This window comes from Notolepis coatsorum (assembly GCF_963971535.1).
Source record: "Notolepis coatsorum genome assembly, chromosome: 5".
NCBI lineage: Eukaryota > Metazoa > Chordata > Actinopteri > Aulopiformes > Paralepididae > Notolepis > Notolepis coatsorum.
In genome coordinates, this window is record NC_140169.1 from 112,434,884 (window position 1) to 112,458,456 (window position 23,573).

Consider the following 23,573-nt stretch of genomic DNA (forward strand, 5'->3'; position numbering starts at 1 on the left):
GTCGGCACCGGTGATCACTTTGCTTACGCGGCCGGCCGGCCACATAGCTCTGGGCAGTGATTGATCAATAATCATGACGACTGTTCCTTCTGTCAAATTGTCTCTCTCCTTTACCCACTTCTGGCGGGTCTGTAGAGACGGTAGGTAGTGCAGTAGAAAACTGTTCCAAAACTTGTCGGCTAATACTTGGCTGTACCTCCACATTCGTCGGCCGTTCGCTTCTTCAGGCCGGTACATTGTCTGGGGTAATGCAGGATCTAGCCGCCCCATCAGGAGTGTGTTGGGGGTAACTGGGTCGATATCCGCCACATCACTGGAGACATATCCGAGGGGCTTCGAGTTAAGTACTCCCTCAATCTCCGTGAGGACTGTCATTAGGACTTCTTCCGCCACAGTCTGGGCCCCAAGTACTGCGTACAGGGCTGTCTTTATGGAGCGCACTTCTCGTTCCCAAGTGCCACCGAAGTGGGGTGCGTTTGGGGGGTTGAATTGGAAATCAACCTGTGCTGGAGCGAGGTGGGTCTTAAGTTCTGGGCCCATAGCTTGGAAGCTCTCTCTCAGCTCTCTTTCGCCGCCTTTGAAGTTTGTCCCATGATCGGACAATAGGGTAGACGGTCTTCCTTTCCGTGATGTGAATCTTCGGAAGGCCATAAGGAATGAGTCTGTGCTCATGGTCGGGAGAAGCTCGATGTGTATCGCTCTGGTGGTCATGCATTTGAATACAATACCCCACCGCTTCTCGGTTCCTCTTCCTTTCTTTATGTGCAGCGGGCCAAAGCAGTCCATACCCGTTGAGTGGAATGGCTTGTCACCGACATGGAGGAAGGTCAGCCATCCTTGGTATGCTGGGCTGCGCGCGCCACTTGCGGCAGTCTAGACATGTTCGCTGGAAGCGTCGTACCGCCTCTCTTCCTTGTAGGATCCAGTAACGACGTCTGATTTCCGCGAAGACTCTTTCTGCTCCTGCGTGATGTACATCCTCATCGTATTTCTTTATAATCAGCTCTGTGACCTTGTGTCGGCTGTTCAATACGATCGGGTATTTAATGTCATCCGGTAGATTGGGGGCTCTGCGTAGGCGACCACCCACTCTGATGAGGGTATGAGCGTCGCTCTCGGGGGCCAGATGAATTAATCTGCTGTCGGATGGGACGGGCTTTCCTCCCTGTAGACAGGCCAATTCATCGGGGAACGAGTCTCTCTGGGCTCGCTGCAGTAGAAGCAATTCTGCTTCCTCGTAGTTAGCTGCTGACATATCAGCGGGGGACTTGCACTCCGGGTGGTACCGCAGGAATGTTCTTTGTTGTGCACTCTCTATGGACGTGCAATCGTCTATGTTAGGGTCGGTGGAGGCTACGGTGCTCAATCCACAGAACACAGACTTCTTATTTTCCACCTCCTCTGGACTTGCTTCCCTCGGGATAGGCATGGGCCACTGTCCTTCCGGGAGTCTTAGGAATGCGGGGCCGTCACTGTAGACATTGCGACGGGTGAGGTCATCCAGGGGGATCCCCCGGGTGATGACGTCAGCTGGGTTCTGTTTTGTATCAACGTAGCGCCACTCTGTTTCTCCGGTTAACTCTTCGGTTAAGTCTTGAATCTCGGTGACTCTGACTCCCACGAAGACTTTGTACTTGCATGAGTCCGATTTGATCCAGGCGAGTACCGTCGTGGAATCTGACCACAGGATTGTTCTAGACACCGGTATGGTGAGCTCACGTTGGATGAGCGTGGCTAGGTGCGCTCCGGCTAGGGCTGCGCAGAGCTCTAGACGTGGGATAGATTGTTGCTTGCGTGGGGCTATTCTCGAGCGGGCGAGGACAAATGCTGTGTAGATCTCTCCCCCCTGGTCTTGGGCCCGCAAGTAGGCTACTGATCCGTATGCGACCTCTGAGGCGTCACTGAAGACGTGTAAGTCCATTTTACATGTCTCTGGCCTCACCGTGGGTGGGAAGTAGCTTCGGCGCATATTAACGCCTGGGAGTGAGTGGAGCTCCATCTCCCACTCTCTCCAGGTGGATGCAAGGTGTGCGGGAATGGGGTCGTCCCAGCCCTGGTCCTTGTCCCACAATGCTCGTACAATCATTTTTGCCCTGGTGGTGTACGGTAGAATACATCCTAGCGGGTCATATTGTCGGGCGAGTGTTGTGTACACACTCCGTCTGGTGGTCGGCGCCGCCGCCGGCCTTCCCTGCTCCGTAGTCAGGGGCTTGTGTCTGTAGTGAAGCTAATCTGTTTTGAATCGCCACACCAATCCCAGGGTCATCTCCTGGGCTTCTCCCGGGATTGTAGCCATCCAGGTCTCGCTGCTGGCTGCCTTGTCCTCGGAGGAGAGGCTGCGCAGTACTTGCGGATCGCTGCTGGCCCACTGCCTGAGATCAAAGCCGCCTTTGATCAATGAGGCGCGGAGTTTAATCAGGAGAGCCTCGGCTTCTTCCTGGGTTGAAAGGCTTTGTAGACAGTTGTCTACGTAGAAGCTGTTCTTTACGCTGTGTCGGACCTCTTCGTCCGCTGCTGGGTCCTCTGCTACATGTTTCTGTAGTGCAAATGTAGCACAGCAGGGGCTGCACGTCGTTCCGAAGGGGAGGACTTCCCATTGGTAGATGGCTGGGTGCTCATCTCCTGGCTTCTCTCTCCATAGGAACCGTAACAGGGGCTTGTCCGCCTCTACTAATCTCACCTGCAGGAACATTCCTTTAATGTCCCCGCTGATGGCCACCTTTTCCTGGCGGAAGCGGAGTAGAACGCCGAGTAGGGAGGGGCCGAGTGTGGGACCGGGCAGTAACTCTTTATTCAGATTTTGGGATCCGATCTGGTAGCTGCAGTTAAATACTATGCGGTCTTTACCGTTGTGATGGACCTTGTGGTGGGGCACGTACCACGATTCAGTGGTCTGGTCAGCCTCTTTAATGTCCATCTTTGTGACGTGTCCCGCTGTGATGAGCTTCTCAATCTCAGCGCGGTATACACTCTCTTGGGCGGGGTTCTTGGCTAAGCGCCGCTCCGTGTTCAGCAGGTACCGTTCTGTGGCGTCTGTCTTGGCGTGGAAAGTAGGCATTCCTTCTCGCCGCAGGAGTGGCGTGGCGTATCTCAACACGCCGTTGACCGGGACTCTCTTGGTCCCTGTCTCGAGGAGGTGAATGGCGTAAATGTCATCTTTAGAGCGAATGTCTTTCTTTCCGCTCTTAAAGGGCATTTGTTCCAAGGTCCATAGCCGCTCTACGTGTTGCAGGAGTGCGGTTTCTCCCTCTGTGACTCGGGAGTGGAGACATCTAGTGGCTGTACTTCGGTTGAGAGATTTGGCGAGCGGGCCTTGGAGAGTCCATCCCAAACGGGTCTCGACTGCTGCAGGACAGCCTCGGGGTCCGGTATGAACCCGGTCTATCGGGACAATGAGGTCTGCATGGTCGGAGCCTATCAACAGGGTCGGCATAGCATTGTCTATGAGCGGGATCGGTAACTTGCGCAGATGTGCATATTTCTCCATCAGCTTGGCGACGGGGTATGTGTACCGCGACAGTCCTATTTCTTGGCTGGTGAAAGCGTCTGTAATCTGGTACCGTCGCTCAGGCTGGCCGCTTGCTGCGATAGAGAATGAGACATTCTCGCCCTTTATCGTCTTCAAATCTCGTCTTATTGTCCGAATTGTCATTTGGGTTTCGCTTCCCCGCAGCCCTAGCTGGGCCGCAGCGGAGGCGAGCAGCAGGGTCTTCTCTGACCCGTCATCGAGGACGGCGTAAGTGTCCAGGACTTTATTCTGGTAGCTTAGTGTCACACGCACTACTTTTATGAGTACTCGGGCTCCACTGCTGCTGGCGGGATCGATGTACATGACGCTCGCTTTGCGGCTGGATGGTGCGGGTGAAGGGCGCCGTCTGTTACTGTCGTGAAGTATGTCCAGATGGGCTCCATCGCACTTGGTGCACCTTTTCTTTAAGCGGCATTCGGCTGCCATGTGTGAGCGCGCACAGCGAAAACAGCGCTTGTTGGACTTTATCCATTGACCTGCTTCCTCCGCGTTCAGCTTGGGGAAGGAGTCACATTGCGCTAGCCAGTGTTCTTTCTCACAGTAGGGGCACACTATCTTCCACTTCTCCGTTCTGGAGGGGGTACTGTGGCTCCTGCTGCTCGGTACTGACTCCGATTGGTGCATCACAGTCACCGATCTTCTTCCATCATTTAGTCGTCTGGTTCCTTCTCTGGAGCCAGGGGTGCTCCGTCCGAATGTATCTAGCCGTAGGCCGCTGACTTCTCTCGCCAGGAAGTCTGCTAGATCGAGGAGGTTCGGTTCGGGGCCATTCGGGTCTCTGTGGTCCCTCTGCCGCCTAAAGCGCTCCTGACGAGCGGGCGGCAGCTTCTCCAGAATCCTTTCCACATTTGAGTTGGCGTAAAGTTCATGCCTCCCCCTCTCTCTTTGCGCTCCCAACATCCCTACCAGGGACTGCACTCTGATGGACAGGTCGTCCAGTGCTCGATTGTCTATTGCTGGGGGTAAGCGGTCGATGTGTCGGATCTCCTGGATCACGTAATCCCATATGCGCCCATACCTCTGGTCCAGTGCTACCAGCGCTGCTGTGTATGGGGTGGTGGAAGTCGCGTAGGCGAGCGCTATATTATGTGCGCGGGGCACCTTTAAGTGCTTCAGTAGGATGGCGTATTTGTGGCATTCATCCAATACATCCACCAACATGGTCTCCAGACACATGCGGAGTTCGGTATACTGGGCCCGGTTCTCTTGGGTGAAGTCGGGTACCATAGGCGTGCCAATGTATGACGCTGACTGTGGATACATCGGCGAGCGTTGGGGGAGAGGCCTCCTAGGCGAGTCTCCTCCCGCTCCTTGGTATGGGCTGGTACCGGCAGTGTACCATGGCCCGCTTGTCCAGGTGCTGTTCCTCGGTGCGGGTCGTGCGTCGTGCTCACCCGTGTATAGAGTCGGGGGTCTGTAGCGCAGCTCCGCGGGGGTATAGCCTGGGCTGTACCGGACCTCCTGGTCCGGTAGAGTACTGTGCTGTCTTCGGGCGTGGTTCTCCTCCTCTTCCTCTTCGTCTTCAGTTAGGTCATCCAGTGCTTGTAGTCTCTGGTTTAGCCTCTCCACAGGATATGCTGCTCCTTCCCGGTTGCTAGGTCTCGCTTGGACCGGTGGGGGGAGGTGGTCTGTGGGGGGTATAGACCTCGTCTGTTGGTCAAGTTCAGGGTTGTTTACTCGGCTAGGGGATGCCGCCCTGGAGGTGTGTCTAGACGAGTTCCTGGAGCCTCTGGCGGAGGGAGAGGGTGTTGTCCGTTTGATCAGCTGTTCTATTAGTTGCGACTGCTGTCTGTCGCGCGCTGCGTCCCGTTGAGCACCGGCTCGTTCTCGGGCCACATTCTCTTCCATCTGAATGCGTCTTATTTCTAGACGTATCTGCTCGTGTTCGCTTCGCTGCTGGATCTGCAGTCGGTCGCGTTCAGCAGCGGCGTTCAGGCTGATGAGGAAGGCCTGCTGTAGGGTCCTCTCTGCCTCGCTGGGAGAAGGCGGTTGTATAGGGGAGCCTTCCCTCGGGGTACTCCTTGCGGAGCCTTGGAGCTCTATCTCCACGGTGCTCTCCCCGTCTTCTTCCGTGCCGAGTTCTCTCTCGGTAGCGTTGTATTCCTCCCGGGACTCATCGGGGACTACTTCTTCAGTACTGGCGGGGTGTGAAGTCATGTCTGGTTCCCACTGGTCCCCACCGTGAACTTGGTCAGTTACATTAGAGCCCGTAGGGGCCTCTATGGTCGGGGTAGTCTGGGCGTTGGGGTTAGACATACTTTTACTTTCTAGTTTTACCGCGTTTACTGTTAGTAGAAGACTAGGTTGTTGACTGACAGCGTAAGCCTCTAAGTACTGAGGGAGCCGTCGTTCGCGCTGCGGGCGTTGGTTAGGAGGATCGTTTCGTGGAGTGTTCATCATAGGCCATTTCAATATTAATAACACTATATTAATATTACACTAATTACCCTCCGGCTCGAAGGACCAATTGTAACTGAGGGGTACAATTCCCTGACTGTATTACTAGATATGATACTTACTACCACTACTGTACCTTTGTACTTAATATTCGGCCACCCAGTACACGGCATAAATATATTATCATAAACACTCTCACGTAGATGAAACGGATCCAACACAAATGTACGAAGTCGAAGTATGCGTTTATTACTACACAGCAATGGTGTGTAGAGCAAGCACTTAATCACTTAATTACATTTATGAATTGAAATAGTATGCACTTTTATGGCAAAGAGTATTCGTCGGTATATCAATAGAGAATGTCCAATCTCTGATGGCGCAGGTGGTAAATATACGACCTGGAATAGTTAAGGAATAACAGCAATGATACTTTAATGATTATATACTAGATACGCTAAGGGGGGGTTAATCCGGTCGCTTGTAAGCCGACAGGAGTAGGAGGGGGGGGGGGGGGGGGTAGAATCCGGCTGCCTCATCCGGCCAAGGGTATCCCAGGTGAACCCACTGTAGTGCCGTTCAATGCGCCGGCGATCCTTGGACCACAGATGAAAGCAGGTAGACTCTTTGTGGGCCGGCTCTCTCCGGTCCACGGGGGAGAGACGTGAAGCGACCTCGTCTTGCAGAGCGTCTCCTCACCTTGCGTCCTCTCCAGGGGGGGGGGTTCCAACACACGGCAGTGTCGGGGGTCTTTATCCATGGAATAATCAAAGTATACAAAGCATAATCCGTGCCTGGGAAGGCGGGCTGTCGTCGGTAGAATAATCCGGTATACAGGTCCACTCGCTCGTCGGCTCTGGGGCTCCTCGGGTGCAGCTTCACATGGGGTCAACCACCCTGGGTAAGCAGCCAGTTCTCTGCCCGAAACGATGGGGTACTGACTACGGTAGTATTCTCACCGCACGAAGCACTATATATTAACAGACTATTATTAGCTTAATAGACTACGTCCAACTCGACGATATAGTGCCAAATATGACTATTCAAATATTAATATACACGATGTCTCAATACCGATGGTAGGCGAACTTGGCCTTACTCCCACACGTGGCGTCGCGGGGAGGCTTTATGTCTGTGACTCTATTGGAGGGTAAGAAACTGGACTGAAAAGAAAGTCCTACTTTAGTAGCGCAGTATATATACGCACTATGAACAAATAGTCCCATTAGTGGTGCGGTAGCCAGATTCCTACGCGGAACTAGGACTTGTTCGTACATGTGGAGCGGTACGTTTGAACTGGGTCTGAGGGGTATGGCAGCCTGGCACCAAGGTCTCGACCAATAGTAGAATGGAGACTATTATGGGATGTTCAGTAGGCTAGAATGGATATTCAATGCATATTGTACAAGGAATATACAAGGGATATCAGGGAATATTAGAGAATATACAAATACAATTAAATATATATATATAAATAAATATATATATTCGGTTTAATCTGGCCCTTCACAACAATTATGATTAGCCCATAGGCTGAGAAAAGCTGACTCTGGTGGATTATAGGCTACTATTGTTGATGATAAACTGAATGTATGTATGTGGCTGCTTGAAGCTAAATATTCTTGAGGCGTGGGTGTTTTGTGCCCGGTTGCTGTACGGGATGTTTAGTCCAAGTAATATTACACACATAACAATTCAGATGCAGTTAAGTTGAAGTGTGTTATAGCCGAAGTAAAAATGCTTGTTGAAAACAGAATAATGAGATAGACTAGAGAGATTATTGTTTATGCTCCAGAAGCACTGTTTGCACTGTTTGCCTTTATAACCTATGTTGGACATCCTAAAATAGACCCGGTTACATTCCACTTTTAAATTTGACTCTGAAATGTATGTTATTTAACATAAAAAATAAATGTTTCAAAAATGCATGGTAAACAGGAAATGATTAGTTATTTGCGAATGCGCTGTCCGATTTCCACAAAACTTGACAAAGCAAAGAGGCGTGTGACGTTCTGAGTTCTGATCAAAACTAAATATCACGGTGAGTTCTGCTACAGAGGTTCATAGAATGTGTTGTGAAGGGCCAGATTAAAGCTGAGAATCTACATTTATTGTTTTATATACATTGTATATTATTTATATATACACGGTATATCCCTTTAAGCCTGCGTTCGAATCATAGTAATATTCGCTTTCCTTATTGGATAACGCCCTCGGCGCCAGACCGCAAGCCCCCAAAGTCAGGTTCAAAGGCGAGCCCGGGCATGTCGTAACATGCCCGGAGACAGCGTATTGATTCGAGACGAGAACTGAGGTTTGGCACTAGATAGCCAATTAAGTATATATACGGCGCAGGTGCGAACAGCAGCAGTTCGTCTAAGTAGCTGTTCAGCAGTTCGGTAACAGTGAAGTGAGCAGCAGTGCGTCTAACAGAGCGTTGAGAACCATGTGCGAATTGAATAGTAAAGTGTCAGATTTAATGCAGTAACGTCAAGTTCGACTTAGCTTAATGTGAAGTCGTTAACTTATTGTGTATCGTGCCAACAACAGTTCGTTCGTGTGTAGCATTACCCAGCAGTTTGTTCGTTTAGCTAGTGGACCTTAGCCAGTGCGCATGGACTAAATACATTGGTACCAGCACACGAGGAGGCCTAGTCGGAGAACCTACTGGACATGTGCACAGGAGAACCGACGGCGGCGATTGCAGAACCAGTATTGGTTGGATTATATTGATTGTGGAACGTATTACCAGGAGAAGAGCATCGTTAATCTCCACTGTCGTTTGGATTTAACCCCGTGAGGATCTACATTCGGGCTGGCCTCATGGACCGAGGCTAGCTGGCTATCATCGTTGCTATCGTGCAATTGGATTACAGTTATTGCTTTTGATGCTGAGCTTTGGATTACAAGGACTGGCTTCTGTACGTGAATCCCCTTCTTCTTCAATTGATCAGACTGAGTATTCGAACATTCCTCTCTCCTCCAGACCTTACAACTCTGGGAAGAACCCATTGTCTCCAAGCGGTACCAGCGTTTCACTCTATAATTGCCATTATACGCCAGGCGGCGTTAGCCTAGTACCCCATCGTAGGAATTATTTTATTCCCATTGACTTATGCTACTGACTGACTTTATGCCTATTCTTCGCCATACAAGCGCGACCCTAATTCCCATATCTGTAACCAATTATTGCATAATAATAAATACCCTCAAATGATATTTCTTTGTCAGTGCCGTGTTATTATGAGTGTCCACCATATATTCGATGTACTGTCTGGCCAGTAATTAAAGTACATACCTAGCAGTGGTTTAATCTATCACAATCTTTAATACAGTCAGGGTTTTGTAACCCCTCAGTTACAGAATGTCTCTCTCTCTCTCTCTCTCTCTCTCTCTCTCTCTCTCTCTCTCTCTCTCTCTCTATATATATCTCTCTCTCTATATCTCTCTATCTCTCTCTCTCTTTCTCCGAAAACAAGGTCTTAGATTCCTCTCTAAGGGGGGGGGGGGGGGGGGGGGGGGGGGGAATGGAAAAAACAAAACATGTCAGCGCGGGATGGATCGCTGTGGGAACGACGAGGAATAGACAATATAAATCTATGTCCCACCAAGGAGGCGGCGTGCAGGACCAATGTCACACCTGTGGTCTACCGAGTCGTGTGTGTGTGTGTGTGTTTGTCGGTGTGACTTCACAGGGTGTACTCTGTTGCATGTCCTTGGCTTGATTTGTTCATCCAAAAGAGATGAATGAAATAGATTTGGACTGACCTCAAGGTTGTCCAACAACATACCAAAAAAGGGTATCTTCCTTGTGTAGCTACCTACTGTACTTTGGACCTTACACACACACACAAACTAATTTTACTATACTCATGAGAACTATTATCTAATACTAAATGTGCGGCCAAAGTTTCTTCACTCGCAAAGGATTTGGCTCATCTTTCTATCCCTGTGTCATCTCGTGTCCGACCTCCTCCATCTACGTTGCAGTGTACGTATTACGAGCCGTAGGGAGAAGGCTTCTCTGCTCCTTAATGTTGTTTTCCTCCATATTACTGTCAAGGTATCCACCTGTGACTGGATGATGGATTACAAACAGGCTTGCGCTCAGGGTCCCCCCCCAACCCCCCCCCCCCCCTCACCACCACAACTCGCGACTTACAATGACCCAGCGCCCCCAGAGCACCCCTCACTGCTACGCTAAGCACATACAGCTGTGCTTAGGGAATACCCCCCCAACCCCCCCCACCCCCCACCTCACCCCACCCCCCTTCTCTCCTCGTCATGAGCGCTCGGCAGCTGTTCGGCGCCACAGCAACCGCACGAGGGTGTGAGGCATGTGCCCTTGTTCAAAGGATGTGCCGGTTACATAAGACGCCGCTTTCTCCATTTGCCGCACGACATGCGGAGGCACGGCCTCTTGTCTTCATTTGTCTTTCTGTGCGAATGGAATTGCACTTACTGCAATTTGGTCTAGTGTCAATCAGCAGGGCGGCTGTGGAACAAGGGGCCGCTGTTCACCGCCGTACACAAAGCTAAGATTTTAATCTGATAAGTAGAGATTCAGACCCTTTCCTTAGGAGACGGAGACGAGCCATCAGGCTGGGGTAAAAAAAAACAGCCTGGCTTATATGAGGGAGGACCTCATTATAGAAAGCCACTTTCCTGTGAACAATTCCAGACTACAGATGCACCTCAAGGTGAAGCCGGCAAGCTCCCTTTCAACCACCATTGAGGAAAAAAATAAATATATATATACAGTATACCTTTTTTTTTTATATCATTTTTATATCATATCAGCTATCTACCTCAGAGACTCAGAAGGAGCTTCTATCCCCAGGCCATCAGGATGCTCAATGACTCTATGTAACAACCCATCATCTACACTCATTGCACACACATCCACATGCACACACTCACTTTTAAACAAACACTCACCTTAACACTCACTTTAGACACTTTAACACTACATTATATGTATCTATTATTAAAGAGATTTGCACTACATTCATACCTCATTTGCATTTGTACTTTACCTTAAAGTTTGTACCTCATTTTCTGCATTGTACCTCACTGTTTACTAATTTGTACTCACTGTACTTAGATTGCACCTAGGTTGTACTTTACATTGTATATTGTATTGTATATTGTATATATGTATATTGTATATTCCTCTTTACTTACTTCTTTTTACTGTATGCAGCACACGCTCAGGGGCTCATACAGAACCAAGCATTTCACCGTAAAGTATGTGTATTTTATTGTGACAATTAACTTCAAACTTGAACTACCATACCATCTGATGTAATTGATTGTTTAATGTATCATACTAGCCACTCATTAAAACATGTTTTCTTTGTTGTTGTTTTTTGCGGTCAAAAGGTTGTGCTGTTTTATTTGTTTGCACTACGCTCCTCATCTGGCATGTGAGGTCCGTGGCCCACGTTTGGCCGTTTCCCTCTCGGTGCCCGGGAGCACCTGCACCGCTAGGCCACCGCCACCGCTGCACCATGAACCGCATCGCCGCTGCTCTGTCTGGCATATGCTAATTCCTCTCAATTAAGAGGCTTGCGTGTTGTTCTCTGCCTCGCTGCCTCGCTGCCCCTCAGCGTTCGCTGTTGTTTTTCCAAACCCACTGTGACTTTTGTCAAGCATCTGTGGGAGCATGTCAAGAGCAAGCGTTTTAAGACAACTAATTATTCATAGCCACGTGCACATAATATGTGCAAACACACACACAAATAGAAACACATAATACTTTACTCCAAACGCACACAGTAATAGTACACCCCTTATCCTTATTATTAAGCGTCTTTCAGCATCTGGAAAAGCGCTATATAAAATAGATGTATTATTATTATTATTATTATACAAATCGCTTATCGTCGCTGGCGGAAGAAAACATTGTAACTCCAAAAACCCAACTTTTCAGGAGATGAAAAAAACTAACACAGATTTGAGGGCGAATAGAGTTACGAGGTTTAGACAGATGATCGGTTTAATGCTTTCCCATTGTTTAAACTTTGTAAAACCACACACACATACAGTATGGATGGCCATGCTCAAAACCCACCTATTCGCCATGAACAATCCATGAGCTTGTTTTTTCTTTTTCTTTTTTTGTATTGTTGCATGTGTGGTGTACTATGTCTGTCTGTTCTCTATCTGATTGGTTGGACTGCCTGTATTTATCTGTTTTTCGTTTTGTTCCTGTCTTTTTTGTTTGTTTTCTCTTTCTCTCCCGGGATGCGCCCCGGGCCGATGTAACTATTGGTTGAGGGGCGCAATATAAATAAATGTATCATATCATATCATATCATATCATATCATGGAGGATGATCTACTGAGTTGATTTATACAAAAGAAAATAAAAATAATTAAATGGAGTTACGAGGTTTTCTTCCACCAGCGACGTTATGCCAACGTATGCCTCACATTCACCCATTCACTCACATATTCACACATCAACGGCAGACGCAACCATGCAAGGTGCCAGCCTGCTCATGGGGAACAGTTGGGTGATAAGTGTCTTGCTTAACCCCCACATTGACACATAATTGGTCAGGGACCCCCATTTGATTTGTCTCAGGGATCCCTATCTGAGAAGATGATTGTTTTTAGATGTGATTTAGTCCATTAGTCTATAATGTATGTAGGTGGGGAGATAACAGTGGAGAGAGTGAAACCTACGATCACAATAGTCATAATTATATTATCTCATTGAGCTAAACTTCTAGTGGATAAAATATTAGTGAAACCTATGATCACAATAGTCCCCGGACCCCACTTTGAGAACCACTGCACTACAGGATATTCAGATTAGATTGGATTAGATTAAAATGCATTATACAGCAGAGTGCAACCATCTAACCAGAGTGCAAATGTAACAGTAAAGTGCAATAGCAATATACAATGTACAGGTGATTAAACTGGATATAGAATATATAAATGATAGCGTTTCAGTACCACACTAAAGGTTATGATGCATGAAAAGGACTTGCGGGTATAAAAAGTGTGTCTCTGATGGTGGTGTTGAGGTCTATGCACTCACCTACCGACGCAGCGCCCTGGGGGTTCATCTCCTGCCGGACGTATGCAGTTAACCGCAGAGACTACGGATAGAGCCGAGGGCCAAACAAGGTGCGTGAAGAACATACGCCTGAGGCTGTCTGAGTGTGAAGAATACATGCAGAGGTTGTGGGACAGGCGTGACAATGGGATGCAGGAGGCATGAGAATGGGTAGGATGATGCTAGTGACCGAATAATTATGGAAATACCATCAATATCACGGTTTAAATTGGATTATAACTTTTACCATGGCAGTACCATGGCACATTATTTATACAATGGCCGGTACCAAAACTGAAATTACCATCAAACTACCATGACAGTTTTTTCTAAGGGCAAATAAGCCGACTGCATCTTTAAAGGCATCCAACTGAGTTTTCTTGCAAACAGCTCGCTTTTGTTTATAGTTCCACCCAGATATAATTTTCTGTTGTTCTATAATCTACACGTTGAATACATTTCCTACCCCATATAACCTTTGCCAAGTACATTTTCACAGTTTTTGCTCTCGCAATGTCTACATCCCACCGTGTTAAGTTTCACTTTCGGTTTTGCACGAAGAACCTGTCCTATCTCCTTTGATTGACAGGCCAGTTTATTTTGATGGAAGATGCTATAGACCAATCAAATTGAAGCACAAGAGCATGTTCACAAGCCTCCATTGCACACACTGTGTTCTACGAGCATGTGTGTCAGGGACCCCTTTCCCCCTACTGTTATATAGCCAATTTCAGCAACTGTGGTGAAAAACTCCATTGGAGACCTTTAAGTATAAGGTGTTCCAAGACCTAGCTAAACTTCCATTGCATTAACGGTGGCATGTTACAAAGGCAGTTAGGCACACAGCACTGTCAGGGCCTGGGCTGTGCCTTGGTCAAAGTCAGTCCCTGACCTCACTTTAGAGACGACGATAATTCACCTGGAGGCCGTCAGCAGGGGAAGAGACAAAGCCTGTCGGATTCTAAAATAGCTTATTAATTTTCTATTTCTGAAACCTTGATGTTCACTTCATCTTCTTACCAGTTTGCCACGATGCGTGACAGATTCCAGACAGAACATTGTTCGACTTTTCTACCGAATTGATCTTCCAAGACATCGACATCGCTCTCCTCGATTGTTTTCACTTCGTAATTTTTCATTAATCAATGGTGCTTATTGACTTTCTCAACAATGATTCTTTACTCTTCTCTCTCTCTCTCTCTCTCTCTCTCTCTCTCTCTCTCTCTCTCTCTCTCTCTATCACTCTCTCTCTCTCTCTCTCACTCTATGTATGTCTGTCTCTCTCTCCGTCTCTCGTGATATGTCTCTCTATCTCCCTCTCTCTATCTCTATCTCTCTCCCTCTCACCCAATTACATTACCTTCAAACATGTTTCTTTCTTCTCTGTGCTCGGAACATTCACTGTTTCAAGACTGCCGTTATGTATTTAGTCCTGTCTTTCAAAGGGCCAGGTGGTGTCTGAATAGTCCTGCCATGCCGAAGGCCTTCTTCTTCCTTTATTTATGATGGTTTTCAAACCTTCAAAGATTGACCTTGTCCGAGTTCATTTTAATTTACTTCTTTCATGTATAAAACTCTGTCTGTCTGTCTCGTCTTGCTTTCTCTCTCTCTCTCTCTCTCACACATCCCCTGTCTCTCTCTAGCATCACCCACTCACAAGCAACTTAGTCTGACCTAGAAGAGCTCTCTTGCTTCAGCAACTCTGCTGCATAGAAACTCCTGAATACTTAAACAGGCTCTCTCTCTCTCTCTCTCTCTCTCTCTCTCTCTCTCTCTCTCTCTCTCTCTCTCTCTCTCTCTCTCTCTCTCTCTCTCTCTCTCCTTCAGACCCCCCGACGGTGGAGCCGGTCTCCATGGAGATGCGTCAGGGCCTGAGTCGCCCCGTGGTGATGACGTGCAAGGTGCTCAGGGCCCACCCTTCCCGGGTGCTGCGCTTTGAGTGGCGTCTGGCCAACAAGCTGCTCCACGCTGGCACGTTCGCCGACCAGCGGGACGAGACGGAGTACACCATCCGCAGCCTCAACCGGGACGGCTGGGGGGAGTACACCTGTCACGTCATCAACGAGGCCGGGCGAGGCACCTGCACGTTCCAGGTTACAGGTGAACGGCGGTTTGTTTGGTTGTTTGTTTTGTTTTGTTAAAAGTCTGAGATCTGTTTTGATTAAGAGTTGATGCAATTTTCTTTTATATATTCATATATTTTCGTTTGACTTGGGGGGCGGATAATTTGCTTTTTTGAAATGGGATAATCTGCAATCCATCTGAACTCAAAACACTGGCCTGTTTTGGTCCAGGGTTGACAAACATTACAAATAATCGTGTACAGCCTGTGTGACGTTTATCTGTTAGGGTACATACTGTCATAAAAAACTAAAACAAAGGTTACCATGTTGCAATGATGGATTTTGCCTTTAAATGGGATACTTTCTCCACCCATGATCACTAGTCATTAGTAGTGTGTAGTAATCACATACGATTAGGAAACAGATGAAAATACCTCTCTGCATGTACACTCACATGCACTCATACAGGCTCAGCTTAACGGCTGCTATTATGTACCATTCAACTCCGTGATATACGTCAGCCATTTTGTGCACATTCCTTCAGCACACATCTGCTCCTGTTCTCAGCTATGCAGTTCCCTCGACTGTAATTAGCATTTTGAGTGTATATGATGTCAATGCTCAAAATACATACGCAAGTGCTTGTCAGATGTTACCGGTGTGTGTCTGTGTGCATGTACAGTATGTGTGAGTTGGAAGTGTGTGTGTGTGTGTGTGTGTGTGTGTGTGTGTGTGTGTGTGTGTGTGTGTGTGTGTGTGTGTGTGTGTGTGTGTGTGTGTGTGTGTGTGTGTGTGTGTGTGTGTGTGTGTGTGTGTGTGTGTGTGTGTGTGTGTGTGTGTGTGTGTGTGTGTGTGTGTGTGTGTGTGTGTGTGTGTGTGTGTGTGTGTGCGTGCGTGCGTGCGCGGTGAAAAGAAATGATTGAAAAGACGAGGCAGAGACAGGCATGTACACAGATTGTCAATTTGAATGGGAGATGTCTACTACTATAAGACACATTTTCTCTCCGCACGACATAATGCGGCCGGCAGATTATAAATGACAGTTGACGTTGGCAGTCCAATCCTCTCCGATAGCGCACTTCATTCCCTTCTAGACACTTCTTCCTAGATTGCTAGATTGCCAATGTTTTTTTTCCACAAAAAAGTCTGTCTCTCTTTATCTCTCTAAGAAAGAAGAAAACAGAAGTGCCCCCCCCCCCCCCCCCGGTTTTTATATGACAGGACCAGATTAGTTTGGCCGCACCAAGTGACCGCAGGAAACCTGGGCGAGGTTTCAATCTCCCAGACCTCCCGCTAGAGGAGCGCAGCTCCCGGGTCAGAGGAGGAGTATTAGTCACTTTGATCCTTTGCCACTTAAAGCCGCCGCACGCTCCGTCTTACTGCTGCCCGCTTCTCTCTGCCGCTCTCCCGCTCCTAAATCTTCAACCTCATCTAATTTCGCTCCTCTCCTCCCATTCTGTTCTTTTCTTAATCCCCGTTGCCACCCCTCCTCCTATCATTCACCCTACCGGTGTCCTTTCTCCTGATTCTCTCTCTCTCTCTCTCTCTCTCTCTCTCTCTCTCTCTCTCTCTCTCTCTCTCTCTCTCTCTCTCTCTCTCTCTCTCTCTCTCTCTATCTCTATCTCTATCTCTCTGTTCTCTGTCCAGTATGGTGTAATGGGGGGGGTTTACACCCTGTCTCTCATATGTGTGTCATCAGTCCTCCCTGGGGAGATGCAGGTGGAGAGGAGAGAAAACCATCTCCTCTGGGCTGTTTGTTTTTCTTGTTATCACTCACTATCTGTCACTGTGCTCCACCCCCCACCCCATCCCTCACGCTCTCCATCCCGCATCCCTCACGTCTTCTATTCCTCCCTTCATCCCTGCATCCCTAGCTCCCTTCACCCATCCCTTCATCCCTCCCTCCCTCTATCCATTCATCCCACCTCCATCCCTCTGTTCATCCCTCCCTCTCTCCAGCACTCCCTCCATCCCTCCTTTCATCCATCCCTCCCTCCATTCCTCCATCCCTCCCTTCCTCCCTCCCTCCCTCCATCCCTCCTTTCATCCCTCCCTCCCCATTGGTGCTCCAGATTCCCACCATCTGGACTGGTTGGGTGCCAGAGGTATAAGGAGGCTCCTTTAGTCACCCCCAGGAGCACGGTGCAGAAAATCCTCTTTGCTTCCTCTCCATCACCCATGAAATCCAATGTCCCCAACATCCCTCTCCCCCTTAACTCACTCACACACTTATCCTGAAAAAAACGTTTTGTTTTGTTACCTGGAAAGCAGGCGATGTCGAAAAACGTGGGATTGACATAATTTTGGTGGCCAGTTACGGTAATTGGCAGCAAGGATTGTGCCAGCGAGGTAGTGTGCGGTGATGAGATGTAACGGATGGCGACTTGACCCATTTTAAAATCTACTGGGCTGAGTCACAGGATCTACGTAGCAGATCTTAGCTGTTCTCTGTTAACCAATCCACTCCCTTGTTCCCCCCTATATGTATTATAATGCTGTGACTGGCCATAGCCCACCATACCAAAAATATGATCAAAACAATTACTGTAGACTTCCGGTTTGCGATGAACAGGAAGGAAGCCACAGGAAAGAGCTCCCGGTCAATAAATACCAAAAAAGGAAGGAAAACGATTCAAAACTAAATAAAAGGTGAAGATTCAAGGACTAAACAAGGAAGAAACAATGAACACGAGGATGAGTGAGAGAAGAACGGCCCCAGATGAAGAAAGTACACTGATGAAAAGAAACCAACACAAGGAGATGACGCAACAGGCGAATCAAGCTAGCGAGACGCTAGCCGACAGCGCAGGGATACCCAGCTGGGCAGTGCAGCTACAGGCTAGTATCCAAGCTAGCATGCAAGCCAATATAGAGGCGAACCAGGCTAACACACAGATTGGGCTAGAAGCGATGCGTGACAACGGAATATTGAGAAGCTCAGGGAAGAATTGAAGCGAGGACAGGATGAGCTCAGAGAAGAAGTGAATACGAGACTCGAGACAGTTAACGGAAAGATACAGAAACAAGAAATAGACATAGAAGCGATAGAAGAAAGAACAGCCGAGGTAGAAGAATGGAGCACAGACGTACAGGAGATCCTGATCGACTGCCACTATCGAACAACAAGAGAGAATGGAAGAAAAGATAACTGACATGGAGGGAAGATCAAGGAGGAACAATATACGCATATGGGGACTGAAAGAAGGGATAGAGGGAGACTCGATGACCAGGTATGTGGGCAATCTAATCCGAAAAGAGTTGGAAAAGCCAGAACTCGACAAGATGGAGATTCAAAGAGCCCACAGGGCACTGGCCCCGAAACCACAACCAGATAAACCTCCGAGAGCAGTTATTGTAAACTTCTTGAGATTCGAAATGAAAGAAAGCATTCTCAGAGCAGCCTGGCAGGCGAAGATAGAAGTAGAAGGAAGGAAAGTGACTTTTGATCACGACTATTCAACAGGGGTGGCGGTGAGGCATCGGAGCTATGCAGAAATAAAAATAATTCTAAAGGAGAAAGAAATCAGGTTCCAATCACCTATGACCTCGCTGAAGGTACACTGGTACGAAGGCACCAAGCTATACAACAGCACACAAGAGGCGACGAGGGACATGGCCCGGAGGCGTCTATGCCTTCTACAACGCTGTTCGGTTTCCGGGTTCCTCTGATTGGCCGCTGACCTATGCTAGCACGCCCCCCTTTACACTCTCGCGCTGTGAAGCACCAGCGGGGTGATGCAGTGGTTTCTCCCCGGCTTCCGTGCCGGCTTGACTCGGTCCAGCTCCAGCAGCAGCGGCCGTCTTCCGCCGCCTGCGGTATCTTAGCTCGTTCTTATTATTATCCCCCATTGTTCAGGTCGACATGGTCGCACAAACACCCGTTGGAGGAGTAGTGGGGGAGAAGAAGAGGAATATTTTTAAATAGCAAGAATTATCGACTGGCAACTCTGTGCTCGTCATACCTGCAGCTGCTGGTACTGTATGGAGAGAGGCACACAACAACAGACAGACAGCTCAGTGATTGAAACCGGCTGTCTGTCTGTTGTTGTGTGCCTCTCTCCATACAGTACCAGCAGCTGCAGCTGCACCCTGATGTAAACAGGGGGACCGTCACCCTGATGTAAACAAGACAAACGTCTTTCTCTGGTCTGCATCCCCTTAACAATTGTGTGTATTGAGCCGTACTGTATTGTACCCATTCTGCAATCTGTTAAATAAAGTTTTCATTAATTCATTCATTCACAAGCACAGAGTTGCCAGTCGATAATTCTTGCTATTTAAAAATATTCCTCTTCTTCTCCCCCACTACTCCCCCAACGGGTGTTTGTGCGACCATGTCGACCTGAACAATGGGGGATAATATGAACAAACTGCCTCGGAGGGAGGATACCGCAGGCGGCGGAAGATGGCCGCTGGCATCGCCCCGCTGGCGCTTCACAGCGCGAGAGTGTAAAGGGGGGCGTGCTAGCATAGGTCAGCGGCCAATCAGAGGAACCCGGAAACCGAACAGCGTTGTAGAAGGCATAGACGCGGCCTGGAGAGGATGGATGGCGCCGGGAGGAGGGGGAGAGAGACCGACGCTGATACAGAGGATGGAGAGAGCACGCAGATGGACCAGAGTTGAGAGATGAGGAGAGGAGGACGGGAGAGGGAAGGGAAGGGACCTGAAGTGATTCGAGGCAGATCAACAATGAAGACGGACAAAGAAACACAGGAAAAGGGGCATGGAGGAGGAGACGTGAAGGGCCACGGTGATCCGAGGGAGGATAAGTACAAAATAGAATAAACATGAAAGACTACCCAATACATACACAGAGGATAATGGGGGATACAAGGGAGGAGTGAAACAGAGGAAGATAAATGAACAATCACTCCAAAGAAAATGTATTAAGGACACAAGTCTACAACACATAGGGAATAAATAAATATAAACACACAGGGAACACTACACATTGGAACGATACTACTACCAGCTCTCGGTCGTTCTTCCCGCCTATTTGCAGAAGAATCATAGAAAAGTTTCTAACAGAGTAGCGTTGTCCAAGGATATCACGTCTAATAAGCCCACGTATCTTACCTTGTTGCCTATATTTCAGTCTGTACCAGCTAGACTAGGGATAGCAATCCAACAACCTATGTTGTGCCTTAGCTTTCGGTCGGCACCAGCTCGACCGGGAATAGCACTACAACCCAGCAAATCCTCTCAGAACCGCCTGATAAGGACCGAGGTACACGCGTTTCCCCGTAACGATTCTCAATACAGATCAGATATATTAATGCACATTACTCTCACTCAGCCATGATCTCAATATTGACAACATACCGTAATATTCACCTGGCACAGAGAAAAGCGGGAAGGTTTTAATTCCTTGCCATATATTTGGTCGACCATTCTATTATACTCACTTTTCTCTGTATAGATGAAACTATACAGCAGGCCAGGACGCAAAGAGTCCGTCACAAGTTCCTAGACGCCAATTGTGGGATATTGTGAATATCCTGAAGAATGTTCTCAGTCAACCGAGGTTCAGTTAATAACAAGGTTTATTAACCAAACAGATAGAAATGTACAAATAGTAGTTAGAGAGAATGGCTGAGGTTCTCGCCCTAGGTGATCAGCTGAAATGGCCCAGGTAGAGATCCGGAATGCTGTCGGGAGGAGCCTTATATAGTTAAAAGGGGGGGGGGGGGGGGAGGTGGGGGAGGTGGTCCCATTTGATGGGAGGGTGGGGGAACACAGGATAGGGGATAAAGGGGATGGGAATGTCTTTACATGAGAGTTGGGGGATCAATATATTAATCCACAGCCAACACAGCAGGCATCCAAGCTACTAGGGGGAGCCCTCTCACCAGGAGAGCCATTACTCCCCACCCACCAGCAGGCGACTTGGAGAGGAAAATAGAACTCCCTAATACCTTGGAAGCACCAAACGTAAATGTTGTTTTTTTCTTTTTATATGTGTACCAGGTAGCGTGAATATTAAAGGCAACCTACTTGTGTTCAGCGTTTCCCTGATTGGCCACACGGCCACGTGACCGCCCTAGCACACGCCCTTATCCGCGCCGCGCCGCTCTGTGTGTTGTTACGCGGCAGAGTGGACGCGGCAGAGAGAATGAGAGAGAATGAATGGAAGCGAAATAAAGAGAGCTTATTATTAATCAGTCAGCAGCCTCCAACGGGCGAAATAACATCACAGCAGTATAGTTTGTTTATACTTCAGAAGTATGATATTTGAACATCGTCCCCAAAATGAATGGAAGCGAAATAAAGAGAGCTTATTATTAATCAGTCAGCAGCCTCCAACGGGTGAAATAACGTCACAGCAGTATAGTTTGTTTATACTTCAGAAGTATGATATTTGAACATCGTCCCCAAAATGAATGGAAGCGAAATAAAGAGAGCTTATTATTAATCAGTTAGCAGCCTCCAACGGGCAAAATAACGTCACAGCAGTATAGTTTGTTTATACTTCAGAAGTATGATATTTGAACATCGTCCCCAAAATGAATGGAAGCGAAATAAAGAGAGCTTATTATTAATCAGTCAGCAGCCTCCAACGGGCGAAATAACGTCACAGCAGTATAGTTTGTTTATACTTCAGAAGTATGATATTTGAACATCGTCCCCAAAATGAATGGAAGCTAAATAAAGAGAGCTTATTATTAATCAGTCAGCAGCCTCCAACGGGCGAAATAACGTCACAGCAGTATAGTTTGTTTATACTTCAGAAGTATGATATTTGAACATCGTCCCCAAAATGAATGGAAGCGAAATAAAGAGAGCTTATTATTAATCAGTTAGCAGCCTCCAACGGGCAAAATAACGTCACAGCAGTATAGTTTGTTTATACTTCAGAAGTATGATATTTGAACATCGTCCCCAAAATGAATGGAAGCGAAATAAAGAGAGCTTATTATTAATCAGTCAGCAGCCTCCAACGGGCGAAATAACGTCACAGCAGTATAGTTTGTTTATACTTCAGAAGTATGATATTTGAACATCGTCCCCAAAATGAATGGAAGCTAAATAAAGAGAGCTTATTATTAATCAGTCAGCAGCCTCCAACGGGCGAAATAACGTCACAGCAGTATAGTTTGTTTATACTTCAGAAGTATGATATTTGAACATCGTCCCCAAAATGAATGGAAGCGAAATAAAGAGAGCTTATTATTAATCAGTCAGCAGCCTCCAACGGGCGAAATAACGTCACAGCAGTATAGTTTGTTTATACTTCAGAAGTATGATATTTGAACATGTTATGACATTACAAACGGGCGAAATAACATTATACATTATGCATTATGCTCAGCGAAATAACATTATACACTCTGCTGCCGCGTTCGCTGCGCGCTTCATTCATTTAATTTGGGACCTTGCAGGGACCTCTGCTGCCGCGTTCGCTGCCGCGTTCGCGGCAAAAGGGGGCGGGGGGTCGTGGCCAATCAGAGAAAAGCTGAACACAAGTAGGTTGCCTTTAATATTCACGCTACCAGGTAAAGATAGCAAAGGCTACAACCGCAAATATAATTTTATGTGACATGGGTAAGACAGGAGGGCATTTGGAGAGCAAATATGACGCAAGTTAAAGGTATCAAAATGGTGTCGTTGAATGTGAATGTTATGAACAATCCAACCAAAAGGAGTAAGGTGATGACGAATTTTAGAAAAGAAGAGATGCAAGTAATTTTCTTACAAGAAACGCATTTAATAGCACAAGAACACGAACAATTTAAGAGATTTGGATATGAAAATACGTTCTACAGTTCTTTTAAACAGAACTTGAGGAGGGGAGTAGCTATATTAATTAAGAACTCAGTGAAATGACCAAAGAAATAAGGGACAAGGAGGGGAGATATGTTGTGGTGAAGGGAAAAATGGAAGGACAAATGGTAATGTTAATCAATGTATATGCACCTCCGGATAGTGAAAGGTATCTATTCGGAAAAAAATGTATATCATAGCAATGGAAATGGAAGGGATTCTAATATGTACGGGTGATTTTAATGTGATACTGAACTATGACATGGACACCACAAGTACAAAGAAATGGAGGACACACATCAGCAAATATATGAATATACAAATGACAGAAATGGGAATTACGGATGTGTGGAGAGAAATGCATGCATTAGACAGGGAATACATACACTACTCGCACCCACACACAACGTATTCAAGGATAGACTATTTTCTCATGACAACGGGGCACAGATACAGAGCGAAGGACTGCAGGATAGGAGTAGCGGACATATCAGACCATAGTGCGCCATATCTGACAGTAGATCTCAAAAGTAGACGGAGAAACACAGTCTGGAGGCTGAATGTAGGACTATTAAATAACAAGGGTTTAGTAAATGAAATAAAAGAGGACATAGCCAGATACAAAGAATAAAATGACAATGGGGAGGTAGACCCTAATATTTTATGGGATGCACTGAAGGTAGTAATACGAGGCAAATTGATAGCGAAGACAGCACTACTTAAGAAAGCCAGAATGGAGACGTATCAAAATTT

The 23,573-nt window shown here is 47.4% G+C and overlaps 1 protein-coding gene across 1 annotated transcript in view; it reads left to right on the forward strand.

Moving 5' to 3' along the window:
• The window catches only part of LOC311228905 (MAM domain-containing glycosylphosphatidylinositol anchor protein 2), a gene marked incomplete at its 5' end in the record, with an annotated part of 580,884 nt that overhangs the window by 412,718 nt on the left and 144,593 nt on the right, over positions 1-23,573 (forward strand). The window contains one exon of the mRNA XM_084314863.1: positions 14,823-15,095. Within this exon, the coding sequence (XP_084170989.1) occupies positions 14,823-15,095 (273 nt within the window). The remainder of the gene's footprint in view (positions 1-14,822; positions 15,096-23,573) is intronic.